This window comes from Erpetoichthys calabaricus, chromosome 3 (assembly GCF_900747795.2).
Source record: "Erpetoichthys calabaricus chromosome 3, fErpCal1.3, whole genome shotgun sequence".
NCBI classification, from domain to species: Eukaryota; Metazoa; Chordata; class Cladistia; order Polypteriformes; family Polypteridae; genus Erpetoichthys; species Erpetoichthys calabaricus.
This window is the reverse complement of record NC_041396.2, coordinates 285350937-285378124: the sequence shown is the minus strand read 5'-3', so window position 1 is coordinate 285378124 and position 27188 is coordinate 285350937. Positions and strand designations below refer to the sequence as shown.

The 27188-nt window shown below is 43.5% G+C and overlaps 1 protein-coding gene across 1 annotated transcript in view; it reads left to right on the top strand.

Moving 5' to 3' along the window:
* LOC114649572 (netrin-B-like) overlaps positions 1 to 27188 on the top strand; it is a 127206-nt gene that overhangs the window by 81875 nt on the left and 18143 nt on the right. The window contains exons 3-4 of the mRNA XM_028799064.2: positions 21209 to 21397; positions 21531 to 21680. Coding sequence (XP_028654897.1) covers positions 21209 to 21397; positions 21531 to 21680 — 339 coding nt within the window. The remainder of the gene's footprint in view (positions 1 to 21208; positions 21398 to 21530; positions 21681 to 27188) is intronic.

Here is a 27188-nt window from a genome sequence, read left to right as displayed (position 1 = left end):
TGGCAATGACAGCCTGAAGTCTTGAACTCCTGGACATCACCAGATGCTGGGTTTCCTCCTTTTTAATGCTCTGTCAGGCCTTTACTGCAGCGGCTTTCAGTGGCTGTTTGCTTGTGGGCCTTTCTGTCTGAAGTTTAGTCTTCAACAAGTGAAATGTATGCTCAATTGGGTTAAGATCAGGTGACTGACTTGGCCATTCAAGAATTTTCCACTTCTTTCCTTTAATAAACTGCTGGGTTGCTTTGTCTGTATGTTTTGGGTCATTGTCTATCTGTATCATGAAACGCCGCCCAATCAATTTGACTGCATTTAGCTGGATTTGAGCAGACAGTATGTCTCTGAACACCTCAGAATTCATTCGGCTGCTTCTGTCCCGTGTCACATCATCAATAAACACGAGTGTCCCAGTGCCACTGGCAGCCATGCACACCCAAGCCATCACACTGCCTCCACCGTGTTTTACAGATGATGTGCTATGCTTTGGATAATGAGCTGTTCCACGCCTTCTCCATACTTTTTTCTTGCCATCATTCTGGTAGAGGTTGATCTTGGTTTCATCTGTCCAAAGAATGTGTGTTGGCTTTTTTTAGATGTTCTTTAGCAAAGTCCAATCTGGCCTTTCTATTCTTGAGGCTTATGAGTGGCTTGCACCTTGCAGTGCACCCTTTGCATTTACTTTCATGCAGTCTTCTCTTTATGGTAGACTTGGATATTGATATGCCTACCCCCTGGAGAGTGTTGTTCACTTGGTTGGCTGTTGTGAAGGGGTTCCTCTTCACCATGGAAATGATTCTGCAATCATCCACCACTGTTGTCTTCCGTGGATGTCCAGGTCTTTTTGTGTTGCTGAGTTCACCAGTGCTTGCTTTCTTTCTCAGGATGTACCAAACTGTAGATTTTGCCACTCATAATATTGTAGCAGTGTGTACGTGTGCATGTGTGTCGTTTTGTCAGTTTTACTATAAAAACAGTTAAACACCCGTTATTTGTGAAGTAGGGATATTCTGATCATTCTGATCCCTGATCACAGATAAACATTCAGAAGAAACAGCGCTATTCCAGTGTTTTCCTCCATAGTAGCCTTTCAGCAAACAGGACTAATGTCCTTGACGAAATAGATCGCCCTTTAATGAAATGCTGCCAATACGGAATAACAGAAATCACCGGGCGGCTTTCGGTCAATGATAAACCAGCGTCTTATGAGGTGAAAAAATGGAACGTACTGCGGTTGCGATCAATGCTTTCCAGTAACTCGGCTTTTGAGAAGAATCTGTCATGGGAGGGACAAGAGGGAGCGAGTGAGGCGGGTACAATGAGCCGGGGCGGGACGGAGCGGGGCGAGGAGGCGGGTATCTGTGCAAGTGTTTTAAATAATGAAAGGAAAAAAAGTGCTTTGAAATCGAGGACACCCAACCAAGATGGCTTACGAAACAAAACAGGACAAACAAGTATATACTACTTGTATAAAATATGCACAATAATGACAACAGTGTTGAAGCAATGATGAAGTGAAAGGGAGATGCTAAACTTGGGTGGCCGCGTTGTGCCTGCCCGTAAATACCAACCGATGTATATATCTGAACGGATCTATCTAATCAATGTACTGTATATCAACCAATACAGTATATATATATATATATATATCTCAACCAATGTATATATCTAAACAGATGTACCTCAAATAATGTATATATATCAGAACGGATCTATGCAAACCAATTTATATATATCTCAACCAATGTATATATCTAAACGGATGTACCTCAAATAATGTATATATATCAGAACGGATATATGCAAACCAATTTATATATATCTCAACCAATGTATCTAAACCAATGTATATATCTGAACCAATATATATATTTGAATGGATGTATTAAAACCAATGTATATATTCAAACCAATGTATCTGAACCGATATATATATCTGAACCAATTTAACAAGCAGCCTTGTGGTTTCAAGTTAACTCGTTTAATCACTTAAAAACCCTTCTACATGCATTCAATACACCCCCCAAACAACCCCCCCCACCCATCCACCTTCACCTAATTGGCTTAGCTCTGGTCTATGGGTTGATTTCCTGCTTTCTACCTGTCTGTCCTTATCTGGTCTATAAAATCTATGGATCTCTTTGTGTTAGTTGAAGTGGCTCAAATTGAATGAAGAATTAACTTGTCCTCTCCAATAGATCTTTTTGAATAAATAAATAAATAAATAAATAAATAATGTCTTCAGAATCTATTCAGTTATGTTATGTTGCAATCTTGTGCTAAAATCATTCAAATTACTTTTTATCTTCATGAAAAGACACTCAGTACTCGATTATGAGAAAGCGAAAACAGGGTTTTAGGAATTGTTGCAGATTTGTTAATATTAAAAAAACTGAATTAATACATTGAGACAAGCATTCAGATCCTTTACTATTACAATTAAAATCTGTCTCAGGTGCATCCTATTTTATTGCTCATCACTGAGATGTTTCTATACCTTGCTCTAAGCCTGCCAATAATCAATTCAAAAGAAAGACACACACCTGTCTGTGGAAGGTCCTACAGTTGACCAAAAGCCAAGCCATGAGATCAAAGGAATTGCCAGTAGAGCTTAGAGACAGGATTATGTCAAGGAGATGAGGGGAAGGCTGCAAAAAATTTCTGGAACATTAAATGTTCCCAAAAGCACAGTTTCCTCCATAATTCTTAAATGGAATAAGTTTGGAACAACCATAACTCTTCATAGACCTGGCCACCCTGGTCAGACTAAGCAATCATGGAAGACGGGCCTTAATAAGAGAAGTAACCAAGAATCTGATGGTCACTTCAGTTGAGCTCCAGAAAATTGATATAGAGTTCAGAGAAACTTTTGGGCTTTATGACAGAATGCCAAGACAACACATGAAAGCCTTTAGTTTGCAAAAAAGCACCTAAAGAACTCTAAAAATAGAGAAACAAGATTCTCTGGTCTGATTGGTCAATTGTAAGTGTCATGTCTGGAGGAAACCAGGCATCACTCATCAATTGCCCAATACCATTCCAAAGGTGAAACATGGTGGTGGCAGCTTCATGATGTTGGGTTCTTTTTCAGAAATAGGGACTGGGAGATAAGTCAGGGTTGTTAGAAAGCTGAACAAAATAAAGTACAGAGATATCCTTAATGAAAACCTGCTCCAGAGCACTCTGGACGTCAAACTGGGCTGAAGGATCGCCTATCAACAGGACTAAGACAAGGACATAGAAAAAACAACACAGGAGTGGCTTAGGGACACCTTTATGAATGTCGTTGACCGGCCCAGTCAGAGCCACTTGACCCTAATTAAATATTTCTCGAGATACCTGAAAATAGCTGTCCAATGACAGTATCCATCTAATCTGACAGACATTGAAAGAATGTACCAACAATAATGACAGAAAGTCACCAATTCCAGATTGTTGTGTCTGTCCAAAAAGACTGCAATCTGGAATCACTGCTTAAGGGGATTCAATGAAGCACTGAGTAAAAATTCTGAATATCTGTGTCATTGCAAAATTTCATTTTTTTTAATTTTTATTAATTTTGTAAAAATTTCTAAAATCCCGATTTTACATTGTCATTGTGGTCTATTAATTGTTACTTGTTAATTTCTGGAAATTAATTTAAATGATTTTGACATTAGGCTACAACACAGCAAAATGAGAAAAAGTGGAAGGGTCTGAATACTTTCTTTAGGTACTATACTTTAGGTTTAGTATGTAACATACTATTACTATGTAACATTAATTTAAGAAATATAAATTATGCTTATTTCAAATTTATTTTAACAATTTTTGCTCTAGAGTAATCTTTTTTATTTTATGAAAAATATATTTAAAGATATACAGGGGGTCTTGTATAGATGTTCATTGCCCATATTTTAACTCACTTTTATCAAGCAGCCTTGTGGTTTAAAGTTAACTCAGTTAATCACTGAAAAACCCTTCTACATGCACTCAATACACCCCCCAACCCCCCCCAACTAGTGGATGCAACCAACTAGAAAACAACAGTTGGATGTTCTAGTTCTTTAACTTGGCAGAAGCTATGCAAAGTTTTGAATGGATCTGTTCTCCTTTTGTGAATTCCTAATACTTTCCATTGCAAAATCTTGTATTGCTGACCATAATGTTTGTAAGATGTGCAAACTGCTCATTAAATTTAAATTTTCAATTTTAGAGGACATTGTGATCTTCTGCGGTGGGCTGGAACCCTGCCCGGAGTTTGTTTCCTGCCTTGCACCCTGTGTTGGCTGGGATTGGCTCCAGCAGGAGAAGGATGTTAAAGATAGAGCTGCCAGGCAAAAGGAAAAGAGGAAGACCTAAGAGAAGGTTTATGGATGTGGTGAGAGAGGACATAGAGGTGATGGGTGTAACAGAGCAAGATGTAGAGGACAACCCCTAATGGTAGGAACCGAAAGAAGAAGAAGAAGAAGACTGTGTGCATTTACCAAATGTGCGTCATTTTTATTTTATACTAGCATAGCAAAACACCTTTTTATTAAAACGGGCTTAATGGTACAATGGTCTGTCTGTTTTGGTCGTGTTCTGTATTTATACGGCACATAATGTACTTACGTCGGCCAATTCCCTTTTTTATCGGGCATTCCGCCCTCTTGTGTGTGCTGGTTGACATTACACCTGGCCATAGGGCTGGACGCCAGATGGATGTCTTATTGCTTTATATCTATATAGAATCTTTTCATTGCTTGCTTTGTTAATTTGCTTATACCATTCTTAATGTGCAAATATGGGCAAATAAGGCTTACGTAGTGCTAGATGTGAGGTCTGAACAGTGGAAAAGTTATTGTTTTGATAAATTGCCTTGTGTGTAATTTCAGTGTTCAGTTTTAAAGAATCAAATCATTCTATTGCATAGGGAAATATTTTTAGGTGTTGAAGATCAATCAGAGTAATCTTGGAATGACCTTTACACTGAGATTTGAAGCAGCTGTTCATCTTTCTCTAGGGTGTCTATAGATGCATCATTGTCAATATGTTGGACCATAGAGGGCACACTTGCACCTTACAGATGTGGCCCTTAGAGAATCCTCATCTTGAAGGCATAATTTCTGACAGTATATGAAGGCTTCATGTGTGATCGAGCGTTGATGTTTGTCTCTACTCATGCAAGTTCCCCGTGGAGTTTTGGCTGACTGTGCCAGAAAGCCATAAATTGTGATATAATGCTCGTCTATGTACTGCCCTTCAAAAAGCAACGTCTTGGATGTCTGTGTGTGTGCAAACCTGTCAGAAGAATGTGTGTGTGTGTGTGTGTGACTGAATGAATGTGCATGTGTGTGAGTTGAAAGGCCCTTGCAGGTGTTATGCAGAGATTTTCTCAGACATCCCATGTGTTGCCCCTGCTGTGACTGAAAGCTCGTTGACCCCTGCTGACCCACTTGTGGCCTAACTGCCTTAACGCTTTCAGATGGTAAATTAGCAGAAACAGGTGAAAGAGTTAGAGAATAGAGCCCCAGTGAAAGAGAGAGAGACATCAGGTTGGATCATATCATGAGTAGGGAGTTCTTGGATACAGCTAATATACATCAACAATATTTACACTGGCAGATTTAAGGCCAGGATTCAAGGTGGCCCTTCCATTAAAGCCAAAAGGCATGAACATGTGGTCATGTGAACCGGACCTGAGGATCATCAGTGGCAGGAAAGTATTTAAAAGCAAGCAAAAGATAATTAATGATGCGCTGTGCCACACAGCACATAAGTTAATTTTGTTCTCCGCTTTTCAGCACAGCTCACTGCTTCTAGGGTCAGAACAGAATGATTGAAAAAGCTTCTGTTACATGAATACTATCAAGTACAATGTATCATTCTTATCCTTATAATTATGAAAGTACAGAGCTTTTTAGTTATATCAATAAAGGAGAAGATGACAGGTATAAATGTTAACCTTGACCAAGCATGCAGAAATGTATTTCACGTTGCACATATTGATCATATTGGAATAGTTCTAATTATCAAAGGTTCATCCATTTTCTTAATTTTCTTATTTCAATACAGCAAGCTGAAGGATTCAATTGCAGCTACTTTATTCAGTCAGTCATCGTCCAACCCGCTATATCTTAGCACAGGGTGATGGGGGTCTGCTGGAGCCAATCCCAGCCAACACAGGGCGCAAGGCAGGAACAAACCCCGGGCAGGGCGGCGGGCACCCGCAGGACAAACACAGACACACACACACTCACCCCAAGCACACACTAGGGACAATTTAGGATCGCCAATGCACCTAACCTGCATGTCTTTGGACTGTGGGAGGAAACCGGAGCACCCGGAGGAAACCCACACAGAACTAATTCCTAACATTAATGGTGCAGACTAGGGAATGCTCTGATCTGTTTTTTAAGGCCGATACCAATCACCAATTTCATGCTACTTGATCAACCGATTCCAATACAAATTCAATTTTTTTCCCCTTTATCTCCCTAAAAACTTTTTGCACTAAGCTCCTGCATAACCAGATGCTTGGAAGCCTTGTCCTACATTAAAGTGTATTTTTATAATTAAACTATAGATCACAGATGTTAATGGTTCATTTGTTATTAACATTTCTGTAGGCTTATTGCTTAGTGACCATAAAAATACTAATATAAATAAAATTTCCTTAAAATACATACTAATTAAATATGATCAAAAATATTGACCCATAATTCATATGGCATAAAAGAAAATAAAATGCTTCCCATAATTACAAGCCGTCATAGTGTTCAATTTTTTCTGTAATGTACCTGTTTCTCTAACAACAGAAACATACATATATATATATATATATATATATATATATATATATATATATATATATATATATATACACACTAGGGGGGCAAGCACCAGCGGTTTCTCCTCCAAAACCCCCTCTTAAACGGGGAAACAAAAATAGTTTTTTTTTTACCTCCTCTTTGCTTGATCAGCTGCTGGCTTGCTGGATCTGCATTTCATGTAGCGCTGAGAAACGTTTTAAAGTCACTGCTTTGTCTCTCTTCTCCCCCAGACATCCTCAAACACTATTCAATCTCTTTTCACTGTTCCGTTATTTCACTGAGTAATATTTTCTGTTTGTTTGCGCTAATGCGATCTTTACTCTATGGCTACGCGCCATTGTGGAGAGGGGGGCTGAATGCACCCCAAGGAGACACTTTCGCTCCTCCAAAACCCCTCTTAAACGGTGATACAATAGGAAACAAATAACAGTTTTTTTTTACCTCCCCTTTGCTTGATCAGCTGCTGGCTTGCTGCTGCTGCCGTGCCGCATGATCTGCATCTCGCGCGGCGCTTCAAACATTTAAAAGCCTGTACAGCAGCTGTCCTACTCTTTATTTTTTAAATCTCATGGCACTCTTGGTTAAGTCTTGTCTCGCGGGATGTGAGTTCTTGATATTTTTTAGTTTATAATTTAAAAATGGAATAAGAATCTGAAAATCTAACAACATCACATTGAAGTTCGATAAATTCTGAAAAGAATGATACCAAACATATATATGTAGGTTTTAAAAGAAGCCCGATTTAATGCATGACAAAAAACGTGACATAGAAACGTCACATAAAATCGTTGCACAAAAATCGTTGCACTTTTAGGCTTAGGATTTTATATATAAATATGTAAGTAATTAATCACAATTACATTAAAATGTAGTTACAATATTTGTCTAGTAAATACACACTGAATCACAAAATTAATGCAGAATCAAGACAAAGTAATTAAAAAAAATAATGACTTAGTTTAAACTTAAATAATGACCTTAAACCTGAACTTTTAACAAAATATTACTTGAGTAAGTGCAACCTGAATTTGAATGCCTTCCTAAGAGGCAAGTTGAAATGAAGGCAATAAGAAAGTAAGGCCAATGTATTATTTATCACATTGACATAGCATATGAGACACAAATGTGTCAAAGTAAAAAACGATAGAAACGACTGTTGACTTTGAATGCAATGCTAAAGAGTGACTTAATAATAATAGTTTAATAATTGAAATAATATGAATCCCTTAAATGGGCATATATTAAAACTTGTGTTAAAACGCCATAAAGAATATCTTCAATTGTTCACCTCCATCAACAATTTGATAATTATACTCTATACAAGTATTTTTTATGGGGTCTCAAGATCGAGTTAGTCTGGATCTTCACCTCTGACCTGTTTGCCTTGGGAAGCCCTACCAGGAGCATGTAGCTCCCGACAACATAGCTCCGAGGATCACTAGACCACACAAGCCCTTCTCCAACGGCAAGGCCTCGATTCAAGAAGGGGAGACCTCATATGACTTTAAACCAAGGATCAGCTTTTCCCTTGCCCGGAAAAGAGTACCCGGGGCACCACCCTGGAGCCAGGCCTGGGGGAGGGGCTTGCTGGTGAGCGCCTGTTGGCTGGACCTTCGACCGTAGGGCCCAACCAGGCTCAGCCCGAAGGAGCAACGTGGTTCCACTCTCTTGTGGGCCCACCACCTGAAAGAGAGTCCATAGGGGTCGGGTGCAATGCGATATGGGTGGTGGCCAAAGGCGGGAACTCTGGTGCTCCGACCCTTGGTTGCCGAAACTGGCTCTTGGGACATGGAATGTTACCTCTCTGGCGGGGAAGGAGCCCGAACTGGTGCATGAGGTTGAGAGGTACCGGCTAGATATAGTCGAGCTCACCTCTACGAACGGTCTGGGCTCTAGAACCATTCCTCTTGAGAGAGGCTGGACTTTGCTCCATTCTGTAGTTGCTGTTGGTGAAAGGCAGCAGGCAGGGGTGGGCTTGCTTATGGCTCCCCGGCTTGAGGCCTGTACGTTGGGGTCCTCCCTGTTGGATGAGAGGGTTGCTTCCCTGCGCCTTCGAATTGGGGGAAGTTGTTTGACTGTTGTTTGCGCTTATGCGCAGAATGACAGTTCGAAATACCCGGCCTTCTTGGAGTCCCAGGAAGAAGCACTACGAGGTGCAGCTCCTGGGGACTCTATCGTCCTGCTGGGAGACTTTAACGCTCACGTTGGCGATGACAGTGAAACCTGGAGGGGTGTGATTGGGAGGAACAGCCTCCCTTCAGTTGTTGGACTTCTGTGCTGGCCATGGATTGTCCATAACGAACACCATGTTCGAGCATAAGAGTGTCCATAAGTGCGCTTGGCACCAGGATACCCGAGGTCGCAACTCGATGATCAACTTTGTAATCGTGTCAATGGATCTGCGACCTTATGTCTTGGACACTCGGGTGAAGAGAGGGGCTGAGCTGTCAACTGATCATTACCTGGTAGTAAGTTGGATCAGATGGCGGGAGAGGCTGCCGGACAGACCAGGCAGACCCAAACGTATAATGAGGGTCTGCTGGGAATGTCTGGCGGAGGAACCAGTCAGAAAGATCTTTAACTGCCACCTCTGGCAGAACATCAACCTTATTCCGAGGGAGGTGAAGGACATTGAGTCTGAATGGGCCATGTTCCGAGCTTCCTTTGTCGAAGCAGCAGAACGGAGCTGTGGCCGCAAGGTTGTCAGTGCCTCTCGTGGCGGCAATCTACGAACCCGGTGGTGGACACCTAAGGTTTATGAGGCCGTCAAGTTGAAGAAAGAGTCCTACTGGGTCTGGTTGACCAGTGGGACTCCAGAGGCAGCTGAGGGGTACCGGCAGGCCAAGCGTGTGACGGAATCAGCTGTTGCTGAGGCAAAAACCCGGGCATGGGAGGAGTTTGGGGAAGCCATGGAAAATGACTTTTGGTCAGCACCGAGAAGGTGCTGGCCAACCATCAGGCGCCTCGGGGGGAAAGCGGTGCTCCACCAACACTGTGTACAGTGGAGATGGGACCCTGCTGACTTGAACTGCAGATGTTATTGACCGGTGGAAGGAATTCTTTGAGGATCTTCTCAATCCCACCAGAATGTCTTCCTTAGAGGAGGCAGAGCTAGAGGACTCTGGGAGGGCCCGTCCATATCAGGGACCGAGGTTGCCAAGGTAGTCAAAAAGCTCCGAGGTGGTGGGGCCCCTGGGGTGGACGAGGTTCACCCTGGGTTCCTCAAGGCTCTGGATGTTGTGGGGCTGTCCTGGTTGGCACGTCTCTGCAACATTACATGGACATCGGGGGCAGTGCCTCTGGATTGGAAAACCGGGGTGGTGGTCCCCCTTTTTAAGAAGGGTGACCGGAAGATGTGCTCCAACTATAGGGGGATCACATTCCTCAGTCTTACCGGTAAGGTCTATTCAGGGATGCTGGAGAAGAGTTCGGTCGATGGTCGAATCTCGGATTCAAGAGGAACAATGCGGATTCCATCCTGTCCATGGAACACTGGACCAGCTCTACACCCTGGTCAGGATCCTGGAGGGTGCATGGGAGTTTACCCAATCAGTCCACATGTGTTTTGTGGATTTGGAGAAGGCATTCGGCTGTGTCCCTCGAAGCTTCCTGTGGGGTGTGCTCCAAGAGTACGGCTACAAGGCTTGTTGTTATGAACCATTCAGTCCCTGTACAGGAGGAGGAGGAGGAGCTTGGTCCACATTGCCGGTAATAAGTCGGACTCGTTTCCTGTTGAGGTTGGACTCCACCAGGGCTGCTCTTTGTCACCGATTCTATTCATAAGTTTTAAGGACAGAATTTCTAGGCGCAGCCAAGGAGCGGAGGGGGTCTGGTTCGGTGACCTCAGAATCTTGTCTCTGCTATTTGCGGATGTCGTGATTCTGTTGGTTTCATCGGACAGTGACCTCCAGCTCTCACTGGAGTGGTTCGCAGCCGAGTGTGAAGCGGCGGGGATGAGAGTCAGCACCTCTAAATCCGAGGCCATGGTTCTCAGCCGGAAAAGAGTTGAATGCTCTCTCCGGGTTGGGAATACATTACTGCCTCAAGTAGAGGAGTTCAAGTATCTTGGTATCTTGTTCACGAGTGAGGGAAGAATGGAGCGAGAGGTCGACAGACAGATCGGTACGGCATCTGCAGTAATGCGCGCTCTACAACAGTCCATCGTGGTGAAGAGAGAGCTCAGCCACAAGGTGAGGCTGTCGATTTACCAGTCGATCTATGTTCCTAACCTCACCTATGGCCACGAGCTTTGGGTAGTGACCGAAAGAGCAAGGTTGAGGATACAAGTGGCTGAAATGAGTTTTCCCTGCAAGGTGGCTGGTCTTTCCCTTAGAGATAGGGTGAGAGTTCAGTTATCCAGGAGAGACTCGGAGTAGAGTTGTTGCTCCTCCGCATTGAGAGGAGTCAGTTGAGGTGGTTTGGGCATCTGGTCAGGATACCTCCTGGACGCCATCCTAGGGGGTTCCAGGCATGTCCCACAGGCTGGCCTAGGAACGCCTGTGGGTCCTCCCAGAGGAGCTGGAGGAGGTGGCCGGGTGGCGAGGGAGTTTGGGCTTCCCTGCTTAGGCTGCTGCTCCCACAACCCGACCTCGGATAAGCGGAAGATAATGGATGGATGGACAAGTATTTTTTAACTACTGTGCCATGGAAATAATAGTCCAGTGCCCCTGGGTCCAGAACTAAGAGAGAGACACACTCCTCAGGTGGTCGAGACCTGTCAGAAGAGGACAGGACTACCTGGAGAAGTAGGCATAAAAGTAGTTCTGTGATCGCTGTTTTGCAGACACAGCTCTTATAAAAGCACTTTACCAGCCAGGAGACATGTTGGGGGTCCATCTGTCTCGGTGCATGTTCGGCAGCGACTCTTGCAGAATCGAGGGCCATTGGGCATATGAGTTACCTCTGTCCCCTGGTCAGTGTAGTGAGGCAGAGACAGGACAACCTGTATGAGTGGGCAAAGGTATGAAGCAATTGGAATATGTATCCAAAGTGCTCACTAAATGCAGTGTCTATGAATGGCAATCTCTGAACTGCTTTTTTTGCTGCCCCCTGTTCAACCCCTTTGGACAGTTTAGCATGTCTAAGAGATTTATGCCTTTTTGGTTGGTAGAATCGTGGTGTGCCTTGGGATTTTTTTGGGTTACAAAAAGTGTACCACCACAGAAAAAACGTTGGAAAACACTGCTGTATCTACACCTTTGCTCCTTGTATGCTAAAAAGGATCTTGGTAGCTGTTATCTCGCTTAAAAGCTGACACCTTGCATTACTTGGATGGTTATGTTGTAGTATTTGAATAAATTAGTGGAGATACTGGAAGCTGGAATAATGGGTAGGGATAATCGTTACACTTCTATTTTGTGGAATTTTGTCAATAGGGCAGTCAGCACTGTAAGCTACCTGGCAGACCAGTGAGTTTAATACAGAGGTACTAGAACAGGTGTACTGAATTAAAATTTAAAAAGGTTCAACCCTATCAAAGGTTTGAACCACACATTTGTGCTCTGATTCAGATCCCTATATATGTAGTCATTGAATGTCTATAAAAAAATAATAATAACAAGGTAGAATTACCAAAGCATTTCAACAATATTTATTTTCAATTTTCAGTAAGGACTTTAAACATGGGTGGCATGGTGGCGCAGTAGTAGCACTGTTGCCTCACAGTAAGGAGACCTGGGTTCACTTCCCGGGTCCTCCCTGCGTGGGTTTTGCATGTCCTCCCTGTGTCTGCATGGGTGTGCTCCGGTTTCCTCCCACAGTTCAAAGACATGCAGGTTAGGTGCATTGGCGATCCTAAATTGTCCCTGTTGTGTGCGTGGTGTGTGGGTATGTGCCCTGTGGTGGGCTGGCACCCTGCCCGGGATTTTTTCCTGCGTTGTGCCCTGTGTTGGCTGGGATTAGCTCCAGCAGACCCCCGTGACCCTGTGTTAGGATACAGCGGGTTGGATAATGGATGAATGTATTTGTATGGAATACACATAGCTATCTTTAACATAACATACAAAATCTATATATATAATTCACTAAGCCAGAAGACAAGTAGCCAACTATGGAAAGCACGCCGGAAGGGGCGTGGATTCACTAAACCGCCGACAAGTACGACGCCAATGGCGCATGCAGGAAGGAGCCACGCCCACCAACTCTTAGACCATTGGATACGACGAAAAAATCACAGCCACGCCCACCAACTCGGACGCGACGCCTCGAAAAACATACCGTCATTTCTGTTTGTCTGTGCCACAGTCCACTTGCAGCTCTGAGCCACGTTGACTTTTCATTAGTCAACCTCAGTGGAATCTTGGTTCGCACAGAGGCAGCGCCAGAGAGAGACAGAGGCACACACACACACAGACAGAGGCAACGCCAGAGAGGCATACACAGGCATACACAGGCAGCGCGAGAGAGAGAGCCGCGCACACACAGGCAACGCCAGAGAGAGACAAGCGCACACACAGGCAGCGCGCTAGAGAGAGCCACGCACACACACAGAGGCAGCGCCACAGAGAGACAGAGGCACACACAGGCAGTGCAAGAGAGAGCCGCGCAATCCTTTAAAACTGAAGTTAAAACACAATGAAGGAACCAGTCTTTAAAAACCAATAAGCCCTATGCCTCTTTTTCATTAGCGTCTCACCTGCTTCACCGCCCTGCAACAGTCGAGACGCTTTCTCAGCAGCTGACCTTCTCTGTGCCACTACTGTCAGTCGCCTGATTAAAAATGGTGAACTCCTGCAATGTTACTATCTTGGTTGGCTTTTAAATAAAGTTCGGATTTGTTCAAATGTTCCGTTTTTTCCCCCTGTGCTTAAAACTCATTTAAAAAAAAAAAGTGTTTATACAACTGCTGCAATGTTATAAAGAGAGAGAGAGGGCTCGCCTGCTTCTGAGAGACAGAGGGGGAGGGGGCTCCTGTGCTGCTGCAGATAGAAGGCCGCGGTGGGGGGGGGGGGCGGGGTTTGGTGCTGGGGAGCCTCCGCATGCAGCTGAGCAGGGAGGCTGGGTTTTTTCCCCCTGTGCTTAAAACTCATTTAAAAAAAAAGTGTTTATACAACTGCTGCAATGTTACAGAGAGAGAGGGGGCTCGTGCTTCTGAGAGACAGAGCGGGAGGGGGCTCGCGTGCTGCTGAGAGAGAGAGAGAGGGGGGGGGGGGGGGGCTGGGGAGGCTCTCGTGCTGCTGAGAGAGAGAGCATGCAGCTGAGCAGGGAGCCTGGGTGTTTGTCAGTGTGTTATTCTATGGTATAATGATTAACTATATTTGTGCTTAAAAATCTTTAAAAAAATATATTTACATACAGTTCGTATGGTCTGGAATGGATTAATTGTATTTACATACAATCCTATGGGGGAAATTGCTTCGGTTTACGACCAGAGGTTTTGAACGAATTATGGTCGTGAACCGAGGTTCAACTGTATATTGACTCTAGAAAACATGATCAGCAAGTCTTTCATAGGCTGCAACAAAATGATGAAAGAACGGGCACATTTTTTTCTCACAAGCTGGGTGGGTGGGTTTTAGTTAGTTAATTAGTTACTCGAAGGATTTCAAGATTTAATATGCACAAGCGGTAACCCTGCAAAAGCAGCCCAAACCAGAAAAGACGGCTGGCAAAAAGTGGCTGACAAATTAAACGCGTGTGCATTGTACTTACTGAAAGCGCCTTTACGGATTTTGCAAATGTTCATTTTTTCCCTCTGCTTAAAAAACATGATTATGCGGCGTATACTACGCCGCGGGTTGGTATGCAGCGTGTAAAACAGTTTGTTTGTCGCGGATAATTTGCCTTTTACTTTAACACAAAGACAATTTCCTGTTAGATTTGCCTTTGCAATGACAATTGATAAGGCACAGGGCCAAACTTTCAAAAACATGTGCATGTATCTGCCAAAACCAGTTTTCAGTCACGGACAGTTGTATGTTGCTCTCTCCAGAGTTCCATCTTTTCATTCACTTACTGGTATGCCTGCAGGAACACGTGCAGCGAGCGAGAGAGAGCGAGCGACACACACACGCATACAGGTGCACGAGAGAGAGAGCGCTGGACGCATAAGAATAATAATACTTCATTACATTGATATACCGGTGTTTTCAGTATTCAAAGAGCTATCCACACAGGGAGAAACCGGGAAGCGAACCCAAAATCTTCCACAGTCTCCTTACTGCAAAACAGCAGCACTACCATTGTGCTACAAGGCAGTTAAAGAATGCACTGGCCTCGATTTTGTTTTCACTTCTGTTTACAGCGATCGGATCGTAGCGTGCATTGTTGCAATGTTACTTTTCTTGGTGGCTTATTACATTACGGATGTTTCACATGTTAATTTTTTTCCCTGTGCTTAAAAGACATTAAAAAAGTGTTTCTCAACTGTGACTCCGGAACAACTCAGTACGCAAGCTATATTAAGCGTCAACAACGAAGACTCACTACACCTTAATGAACAAGTGCTGAAACTTATCCCTACCGACAAAGTAACTTTCACCAGCGTGGCCTCCATCGTCACAGACGATCCCGCTTTCAGTCACGGACAATTGTATGTTGCTCTCTCCAGAGGTCCATCTTTTCATTCACTCACAGTGGTATCCACAAACCCACCCCATTTGGACAACTGTGTCGTTCAGCAAGTGTTCACCCATCAATACATAATTATGCGGCGTATGTTACGCCGCGGGTTGGCTAGTAATATATAATTATTAATCTACTCTATATATATAAAATCCTAGGCCTAAAAGTGCAACGGTGATGTTTTTATGTCATGTTTTTTGTCTTGTTTTAAATCTGGCTTATTTTAAAACCTACATATATATGTTTGGTATCATTCTTTTCAGAATTTATTGAACTTTAATGTGATGCTGTTAGATTTTCAGATTATTCCATTTTTAAATTATAAACTAAAAAATATCAAGAACTCACGTCACGAGACGAGAATTTGTGCCAAGAGATTTAACCATGCCCGGGGCCGAAAATAAAAGAGTAGGACAGCTGCTGTACAGGCTTTTAAATGTTTGAAGTGCGGTGCGAGATGCAGATCATGTGGCACGGTAGCAGCAGCAAGCCAGCAGCTGATCAAGCAAAGAGGAGGTAAAACAATTGTATTTGTTTCCCATTGTATCACCATTTAAGAGGGGTTTCGGAGGAGTGACCGTGTCTCCTTGGGGTGTGTTCAGCCCCCTTCTTCACAATGTTAGTGTCAGAGACATGAAGTGGCTGGCTAGCAAAGCGAGCAGGGGGGAGCCCCCTAGTAAATGTTCTTCTATAATACGCTGCCGTGGCTGTCCGTTTGTCTGTCCAGGATTTTAAACCACCTGTAGCTCGCAAACCATTTGACCTATTGACCTGAAATTTGGTACACATATACTATGTGACCTCTACTGTCCGCTTTTGAGGTGAAGATTTTTATTACTCTTTTTATTTTTATTTTATTGCATTGTAGAATCAACTCTCAGCAGCAGGGCTACCGTGCAGCACATGCGTATGGCTAAATCATTCTTGAGGCAGACTGATGACTTAAGTGCCAGCTTAAGTGAAAAATTAAGAAAAAGGTACTAAGCAATTGCAACACACCTTAAATCATTCTTGAGGCTGATGGACATTTAAGTGTCAGCTTAAGTACCAAGTAATTGCAACACAAACACTGACTTAATCAGTTTTAATGTGAAAAGATGCCGACTGAAGAAGAGAAGAAGCGGGCCACTAGGGTCGAGAAAAGAAGAGCTGCTCAGGATGCAGCAAGCGCATCAACCTCTGAGGAAACGAATGCTAAACTTAAAGAGAAAGAGAAAGAAAACTGCTAAGTCAAGTGTATTCACTGCACATTATTGTGCAGTCCACCGTTAGTGGTATATAATAATTAACAAAAAGGAGGCCTATCACATTCACATTTTAAGTTAAAGTTAAGTTAAAGAAAACAGAACCATCTGAATAAAACTAAAAAGTGCACTCCTTAACAATAATCCTATCAGAATATTTTTTTATGTTGCTCCAAAATCCACACTACTTTAATTGAACATTCATTTGCACACTGCTGGGCTGTAAATGAACGTGAGAGGACTCTGGTGGTGTCATAGTGGGCTCTCAGTTAAGTTATTTAACTTGCCTTCACTTTGGACTGCAGTGGATATGTTTGCACAAACAATCCTTGTATTCCCTCATAGTGGAACTTCACATTGTAACATTTTATTAAACCCATGATCAGAACACATGAGACAAACTGGTTAATTAATTGCAAAAATTAACACTTAAACTTTCCCAGGCCTAATATATACACTTACTCACACAATTAATTGGTATAGGCAATCAAACACAGTTTAAATGTAAATATACCTGCACTTATAAGTTTTAATCATTTTTAATCATTAATTGCACTATAGCTTTTTTATTATTGAAGGGTACATTAACTATATTTACAGAGGTGTTTTTTTTCTTCAGCGTATCAGCAAAAGATTCATAATTCTTGAGGGGTAATTATAAATATTGTGTGATGGAAACCAGGGCATCAGTAAGCCCCAAATCCTTCACACGAACACACACAGAGTCCTGGGTTTAAATAAAGGATGTTTTTTTCACCTTGTCCTCCACAAGTGGCAAAAGCACAAGTGATCTCTCTTTCTCTCTCTACAAATATTCTTTCCACCGCACTGCCTTCTTTCCTGCCAGGCCCGACCCGCCTGGGTAAGGAAGTGTGGTCCTTATTATTAAGGACCTGGGACTATTTCCAGTGCCAGGGCCACTGCCCGATGGAAGCACTTCCAGGTCATGTGAAAGTCCATTACAGTAGGAAGTTTGTCTCCCTGCAGCTCCTTCATGCGGCGCCTATTGACCCCAGCAGGGCTGCTCTGCCAGACTACATTTCCCGGCATGCCCTGCTGGCTTCCCACTGGGCACTGATAACCGGGGCTGCTGCCATCTAGCGTGATCAGGGAGTAAAAAGCCCCCAGCGACGTCTTTCCTTTCTATTGGGCTGTCCATCCATCCCTTCTGGTCCTTCCTTCCAGGTCTCATCCCCTATCTGCCTGTTAGGAGCCTCCCATCCAGGTAAGGTAAGGAATCATCCATATACTTAAGGACCAGTCTCTCAAGGTTTTCATGATGTGAGATGTACTGTAAGTGCCACTGGTCTGTAGTCATTAGGTGAAGAGGCACTTGCCTTCTTTGGAACAGGAACAGTGCAGGATGTTTTCCACAGCAGCAGCACTTCCTGGAGCCTTAGAGACTACTACCCTGAAATGAGATAAAGAAACTTGTTTTCTGTTGTGAACAGGAAGAAGTTCATCAAGGACAAATTTGCTGTAGATGACCAGAAAATGAAGTTAAAAGGATGGGGCAGCAGTGCCTAAAGAGTCAAGTGTTGCTAAAGTCTGAAAGTAAATAAGATAAACTGATTAACAGAGTTCAAGATGTAAAACAAAATGCCAGAGACAGAATCATTGGCCCAAAATTTTCAATAATGATGACACAATTGTTCAACACAAATGTTATGTTTATTACTTAAGACTGTTTACTTCCTTTCAGACTACAAGGGGGAGAGAATGATTAATAAGTACACACAATGTGAGACAGAGATTAAATCTTTACCATTTGTTTCTGAAGTAGTTGTATCTGCAACTTGATTTTGGTTTTCCTCAGTTCATCTAGCTCCGTGTCCTGCTGTATTTTTCTCACTTTTAATTTTCTGTATGTCATTGTCTGTTAAAGATACAAAGCACATATTTTTTGCAAATGAAAATCAAATCCAAATTCCCTTAGGATTTAATAATAAAATAATAATAATTCATTACATTTATATAGCGCTTTTCTCAGTACTCAAAGCGCTATCCACACAGGGAGGAACCAGGAAGTGAACCCACAATCTTCCACAGTCTCCTTACTGCAAAGCAGCAGCACTACCACTGCGCCACCTGTGAGGATTTTTGTCTGCATGGTGCCTCTTGCCTCTGCAGTAATATGTACTAACCCTGTGGTAGTGTCAGGAAAAGACTCGCAGCATAGCACTTTGAACCCTATTGTCATGTCACAAAATACAACAAATGGTTTAAGAAGCTTCATTAAGGCATCACATCTAACCTCCCCATTTCCCTTTTTCAATGTGAACTGTATACCAGAAGGGAGATGTGCGCTGTCAATGGGCTCCTATGCAAAAGGTATATCACTGTCAATACAGGAATGGTTAGAATGGAGTTTATACATTATTAAATATTAAGTATTTACATATTTACCTCAGAAGCATCATGACATTCCCTGCAACTGACCCATCAAAAAATGGAATATATGGAAATGAAACCATAAGACCTCTGAAAACACACCTATGGCACACACAAAGCACAAATATGTGCAATGCTGGTCCTTTACCCGCAATAAAGTGACCACTGCTGCATCCTACCACTGGTTCTTAGGAGGTCCTCAGGAAGAGCTTTACCTTTCAATGCCCTCAGTAACAGGGTGTCGGACATTTTGCTGGAGAACCAGCTCTTCAGCAGGGGTGGGGTCTGGACCAGATGGACATCCATTAGTTTTTTGTTTTTTTTTCATCTGCCTTCTTCTTATTAGCTTTTAAAGGAATAATATATTCTTCTTCTATAATACGCTACGGTGGCTGTTCGTTTGTCTGTCCAGGATTTTAAATCACCTGTAGCTCGCAAACCGTTTGACCAATTGACCTTATATTTGGTACACATATACTACGTGACCTCTACTGTTCGCTTTAGGAGTGATGATTTTTATTACTCTTTTTATTTTTATTTTATTGTAGAATCAACTATCAGCATCATGCAGCAGGGCGGTTGTGCAGCGCATGCGTACGGGTGCCGTTCTCATTACCTCCCACCATCACCGTCACTTCTCCTACCTCTCCAATATCTTAAATCATTCTTGAGGCAGATAGGTAGAAGGTATCATCACAACCACCTTCGCCGTTACTTCCTCTACCTCTTCATACCTTAAATCATTCTTGAGGCTGATTGGACATGTCAGCTTAAGTACCAAGTAATTGCAACACAAACACTGACTTAATCAGTTTTAACGCGAAAAGATGCCGACGAAAGAAGAGAAGAAGGAGGCCGCTAGGGTGGAGAAAAGAAGAGCTGCTCAGGAAGTGGCAAGCGCATCAACCTCTGAGCAAACGAATGTTAAACATACAGAGAAAGAGGATGAAAACTAGGAATGCTCTAGTCAAGTGTATTCACTGCACGTTATCGTGCAGTCCCCTGTTACTGGTACATTATAATAGTAATATTATAAAAGTAATAATAATATATCAATAAAACAAATTTTCTTGAAACTGTTTATGCTATATGTAAGATTTACCAGTTTGAAATATATTTTTTGTACTTCAATTTAATCTGTACCTAGGTGCTGACTGCGCTTATATTCGATCTGCATTATAATGAATAAATATGATGTAATACTGTGGAAATTTAATGTTGTATACAAATAATAAAGGAAATATGATTTTAATTTGTCTGCCACTTTTTGCCAGCCTTCATTTGGAGTTTTGGTGACTTTTACGGTGTTTGCTTTTGTACAAATTAATTCCTTGAATTCATCATACCCCTCCAGTAAAACTTCTTGCTCAGCCTGGAAAAAAATTTGCGCTCTTTCTATTTATTAATAATTTCAAAAATAATCACATCACTTTTCTTCATAGTCGCCTTCATTTGTGATGCAATTTTCTGGCGTTGTACCATCTTTTTAATGCCCCATTATTACTCCTCCCACCTTCACCATTTCCAACGAAAATATAAAAGTGCGGAAACGTTTTGAACGTCCTTCGTATAATGAACAGAAAAACAAACAAACAAACAAAGGAATTGAATGCAAAAATACTCCCTTTCATCACTCCCATTTAAAGGTGCATCTGTAGTCTGTTGAGCTGCAGCTCTAGTGGTTTTCCTGGTTCATTATTTCCTTTGTAGCAGAGGAAACAGAAGGGGTGGGAATTCCAAGGTGATTCAGATAGAATGCCACACATCATCAGTGGGCTACTCCTCCAATCTAGAACTGAAATAAGAAATGAGGTTAGCAACCGTGTCCTTTCTCATCTGTTCACCAGTTTACCTTGTGAGCCAAGCCTTCTACGTGCTCCTGTCGCCAGTGTACGTGTCATCAGTCAAATGCTCATAACTCCCCAAACACGTCTATTTTGGCTGAGATATTGGTTAAAAGGCACTTCTGGAAAATGTATAGGAGATAAAATCACATTCACATGGCATCAGGCTTTTAAACTGAAGATCGTCCTTTCTCATTTCAACAATTGATATGGTGAATATTCAACGTTTCCATTTTCACAAAAGATGATGACTGTTTCCTATGTATAATCCTATCATGGCTGCATGGGACAGAAGCTCTGAAATATATCTATATAATAGTAAGTAAAATAATATATATTAATGAAATAATTATGATCCATTGTATGGTTCCTTTTCCAGCATGTCAGTGCAACTTGCATTCCAGCAGATGTCGCTTTAACATGGAGTTGTACCAACTATCTGGTCGCAAAAGTGGAGGGGTGTGTCTAAACTGCCATCACAACACAGCTGGCCGACACTGTCATTACTGTAAAGATGGCTTTGCCCGTGACCTAAGCAAGCCCACTACACATCGTAAGACCTGCAGGCGTAAGTATCTCAAATGGATAAGGGCCATGATGTTCTTCAACTGCTAGATGTTTAAGTTTGAGTTATGATGCTTGCTCATTCATGCTTCTGCATTCCATTAATATAGTGAATCTTATTTTGAATTTTCTTTTAGCTTGCTCATGTCATCCAGTAGGGGCTATTGGAAAATCATGCAACCAGACTTCGGGTCAATGTCGCTGCAGAGATGGGGTCACTGGATTAACTTGTAACCGATGCGCCCCTGGATTCCAACAGAGTCGAAGTCCTATACGGCCCTGTGTTAGTAAGTGTTGTTCTTCCTCCTTCAGGTCAGAGGTTTGTCTTACACAGTACTTTTCTCTGAAGTGAGTGTGGCTATGCACATCAAGTTGCAATTCACATGTGATGTCAAGGTGCCCATTTGGTATATATACAAACAGAATCATCAGTTTCAGATGCTTAGCCTATGTAAAAGAAACACTGTCACTTTTCTGTTTTTGTTATGTGGATTAAAAAATAACTCTTAAACAAAAAGAGTTTATATACAAAATAAGATTTTTTTATCAGGACAAATTCTTTGGAGTAATGAGTAGCACACTGGACTGAGTAGGAGTCCCTGGAAACAAAGTACCATGTTTTTGCTTTTCAATTCATTTTCAGATTTGTGTTTCCATGCGGCCTTAATAGCTGAATAGTTGTTTTTAACACAGATCGTAGCATTTCCATTGCCGGTTATTTGTTGTACATCATTGTTTGAAGTTTAGGTGTTTCTGATTCATTCTTGACTCAAACTTGTGTTTGACTAAAATCTGGGTTTGTGTAGTGTGAAAAAATAAGACATACTCCGATAAAGGTTTGGGGCAGCCACCCATATAATCTCAAAATCCTTGGCTGCAAAGTTGCAATGAAGAGTAATAGCACTGAAGTGCATACAAACGAGTCCAAAACCAGACTGAGGAATTAGGAAAGAGGGCAGGGCTTTAAAGGGGAAGACAGGAAGTGAGGTCATAAGGATCAGGGATGTGTTCGTTCTCCATTGGACCGAGCCCGGACGTGACGTCAGAGGGGCCGGAGCCAGTCAGGTCTCCTTCCATGGGCTCGGTCCCGGAAATGATGTCACGAGAGCCAGGTGGAATCTCCCGGGAACAGTCTGCAGGCAAGAGAGAAAAAGAGTCAGTGCACTCTGCCACCTCCCGGTCTCAGAACTGCCATCCCTCAAGCCCTTTAGCTACCTCCCATGCGCACGTGTGTGACAAGGCCCCCCCCTTAGCCCAGACCCGTCGGGTCGGGCGACCCTAACCGAGAGGTTGTGAACCCGGGATAGAGCATCAGCATTGGCATGGAGAGAGCCCCGACGATGAATGAGCGAAAACTTGTATGGCTGTAGGTCAAGAAACCACCTGGTGACCCGCGAATTCGACTCCTTGTGCAGGGCCATCCACTGTAGGGGTGCGTGGTCCGTGACAAGGGTAAATTCCCGGCCCAACAGGTAGCACCTCAGCTGAGTTATCACCCACTTAATCGCCAAGGCTTCCCTTTCCACCGCTGCATACCTGGTCTCCCGGTCCAACAGTTTCCGGCTCAGGTACATGATGGGGTGCTCCACACCATCGATGCTTTGGCTCAGCACTGCTCCTGAGCCTGTGTCCGAAGCGTCCGTCTGGAGAATGAAAGGCAGAGAAAAGTTAGGTGCCATCAAAATAGGTGCGGACATAAGGGCCGGTTTCAAGTCACTAAATGCAGCACCTGTCTTCTCAGTCCATACCACAATGTTCAGGGCCATCTTCCTTGTTAAATCAGTCAAGGGCGCCGCTCTCTCTGAGAACCGAGGTACAAACCGGTGGTAGTACCCCGCTAACCCGAGAAAGGCTTGGACCTGCCGCTTGGTTCGCGGACGGGGCCATTTCAAAATGGCGTCTACTTTGGAGCACTGTGGCCTCACGGTACCCCGACCCACCAGGTAGCCTAAATACTTGGCTTCAGTTAATCCGAAGAAACATTTCTTGGGATTAATCCTGAGCCCGGCCTCACCAAGTGTCCGCAATACCGTTTGGACCTGCTGTAGGTGTTCCTTCCATGTGCTGGAATAGATGACCACGTCATCCAGGTAGGCAGCACTGTATGAGTTATGAGGTCGGAGCACTTTGTCCACCAGACGCTGGAAGGTTGCAGGGGCCCCGTGTAACCCAAATGGAAGGACACGATACTGCCAGTGTCCGCTAGGGGTACTAAATGCCGTTTTTTCCTTAGCGGAGTCCGTTAAAGGAACCTGCCAGTACCCTTTCGTCATGTCAAGCGTGGTCAAATATCGAGCCTGCCCAAGTCTCTCAAGGAGGTCATCCACTCGTGGCATTGGATAGGCATCAAATTGGGAGACTTGATTAAGCCGGCTGAAGTCATTGCAAAACCTCCAACTCCCGTCCGGCTTACCGACCAGCACAATGGGACTGGACCAGGGACTATAACTTTCCTCAATTACTCCCAGTTCCAGCATGCGCTTGATCTCAAGCTCCACTTCAGCCCTTTTTGCCTCGGGAAGACGATACGGGCGTTCTCGGACAATAACCCCGGGCTCTGTCACAATGTTATGCTCAACCAGAGAGGTCCGTCCGGGGTACTCACTGACTACCTCTTGAACGGCCCGGATAACTGTATCCAGCTCCTGCCATTGTCGGGGACTCAAGTCCGCCCCGAAGTTAAGGCTGAGGGTGTGAGCGAAGAGCGAGCGGGGCTGGCCGGAGGAGGGATCGGGATCCCTGTCCTTCCACGGTTTCAGCAGATTCACATGATAAACCCGCTCCTTTGGCCGACAATTTGGCTGACTCACCAAATAGTCGACTAGTCCCTTCCTCTCCTTAACTTCATAGGGGCCTTGCCAATGGGCGAGCAACTTCGAGTGGGAGGTAGGCACTAGGACCATGACTCGATCCCCCGGGCGGAACTCCCGGAGTGACGTGCCACGGTTATAATAACGAGCCTGTGCTGTCTGAGCCTCCTCCACGTGACTTTTAAGGAGGGGCCGTATCTTTCCAAATCTATCGCGTAACTGCGCGATATACTCTAATATGTTTGTCGAGGGAAGAACCTCTTCTTCCCATCCTTCTTTTAAAATATCCAATATGCCCCGGGGTTGTCGCCCATACAGTAATTCAAAAGGGGAGAACCCCGTAGAGGCTTGAGGGACTTCCCGATAGGCAAAAAGGACGAGGGGGAGGAGCTGATCCAGTTCCGTCCATCTTCGCTGACGACCTTACGTAGCATCTGTTTGAGAGTCTGATTGAACCTCTCGACTAAACCGTCGGTCTGAGGATGGTACACTGCGGTCTTTAAATGCTTTATTCTCAGTAACTTGGCAGTCTCCTTGAACATCTCCGAGGTGAAAGGTGTCCCCTGGTCTGTCAAGACTTCCTTGGGGATACCAACGCGCGAAAAGACCCCTAGTAATTCCCGTGTGATTACTTTAGAAGTGGCTGAGCGCAAAGGAACAGCTTTGGGGTATTTCGTAGCATAGTCCACGAGGACTAAGATGTACTTGTGTCCTCGGGCTGAGGGCTCTAGAGGTCCAACTATAACCGGCTGGGTGAAGCGCTGGGATAGTGAATTTAAAAACAGGTAGCAAGCCACCTGTTCAAGCATGTGGTAGGGCGTATTTTCATGTGGCCGTAGCCACAGCCCTACCTTCGTCCATAGGCTCAAGGCCTGTTGCGGGGTTGGCCTCTCTGGGTCAAACCGCCAGGCTTTCACTCTATTCACCTGCCGGTCTGGGGCACCCCTAGGTGGAATTCGGGGCTCTGGCTTTACAGGGAGGCGGGCACTCTCCCGAGAGAGCACAAACAGCCCTCTTTGTCTCCCGCTTCCGAAGCATCTCAATTCTGTGAGCCCCTCCCGCACACTCCCTGGCTTGCCTAGTGGAGCCTGCCGGAGGCAGAGCCTGCACTGGGTCACCCTGAACCACGGGACACCCTCCCCGCCTGGAAACTCTGTCCCGGTACGCTCCCACCTGGATATGTTGCAGGTCCTGTCCCCTTCTCTTCCAGGATGTCTTCCTCTTGCCAACTACACCAGATGTGAAAGAATAAGACATACTCCGATAAAGGTTTGGGGCAGCCACCCGTATAATCTCAAAATCCTTGGCTGCAAAGTTGCAATGAAGAGTAATAGCACTGAAGTGCATACAAACGAGTCCAAAACCAGACTGAGGAATTAGGAAAGAGGGCAGGGCTTTAAAGGGGAAGACAGGAAGTGAGGTCATAAGGATCAAGGATGTGTTCGTTCTCCATTGGACCGAGCCCGGACGTGACGTCAGAGGGGCCGGAGCCAGTCAGGTCTCCTTCCATTGGCTCGGTCCCGGAAATGATATCACGAGAGCCAGGTGGAATCTCCCGGGAACGGTCTGCAGGCAAGAGAGAAAAAGAGTCAGTGCACTCTGCCACCTCCCGGTATGTCTCAGAACTGCCGTCCCTCAAGCCCTTTAGCTGCCTCCCATGCGCACGTGTGTGACAGTAGGTATTTGTATCATTCATGCTGCTCAAGTAAAAATTCAGGTATAACTCATAATGCTTAAAATAAGTCACTTTTTTCCAGATTTTTTTATTGTGACAATGACCACTTTCATTTTAGCTGTCAGGTTTTTCATCACGTTATCTCCTCTTGGTTCATCAACTGTTTAAATTGCATGTTTCCCTTGGAAAAGTCTCACAAGCAAACACAGAGAGGATATTAGAGAGACAGAGAGTGGATGAAAATAATCATTAAGCATTTCCTAAAAGAGTCAAATGTGGATAAATATAATAAATATATGTCCAATTTAACTAAAGGAATGCAATGAGTGAGCATTAATGGCTGTTTTTCTGACAGCCTTAACACATCCATGGAACACCTCCAGGCTGCTGGCTATCTTCTCTTCTGTTTATCTTATATACAAATAACTGCAGGAGTTCACATAAGGAAATTTGCCGATGACTATGTCATTGTGAGTCTTCTACAAGATAGAGGACAGCCATGGATCTGTGGTTGATGACAGTGTGATTGTTCCTTCTTATTGCTAAATATCTCTAAAATAAATGATATTGCTGTAGATTTTAGGTGTTATCCTCCTCCCACTCTCTTAACAATAATTAAAGGGCAGACTGGGGACATGGTGGAGCACTACAGTTGTCTAAGAGGAATTATTAATAATAGGTTGATCTCAGCACAGAACAAGTTCATAAAAAGGGACAGACACGGGTTTTCTTTTTTAGGCAACAAGAAAGTGGACAAAACCATAATAAAACTTTTCTTAATGAATCTATGGCTATTGTTTTTATATAGTGGTTTGGCAACCACAGCATTAAAAATATAAACTCTCTGAACAACATTGTAAAAAGTAACAGTAAAATATTGGTTTGCAGCAGACCTCTGTCACTGAGCCGAATCACAATTAGGTTAGAAAGAAGGCCGACTCATTTCCTTGAACAACAACAACAACATTTATTTATATAGCAGGTTTTCATACAAATGATGTAGCTCAAAGTGCTTTATAAGATGAAGAAATTAAAAAGAAAAATATAAAAATAAGATTACTCAATACTACGTAACAAAGACTAAAGTAGGGTCCGATGGCCAGGAGCACAGAAAAAAAAAAAAACTCCAGAGGGCTACAGAAAAAAAAAAACAAAATCTGCAGGATTTCCGAGGCCACGAGACCACCCAGCCCAAACTGGGCAAACCATCCTCTTTTCCTAAATTTCAGCCGTTGCCATTAAACAGATTTAGATTCCGAAAGGTAAAGATCAACAAATGTAGAAACTCTGTTATGGCCAGAGTCATAAGC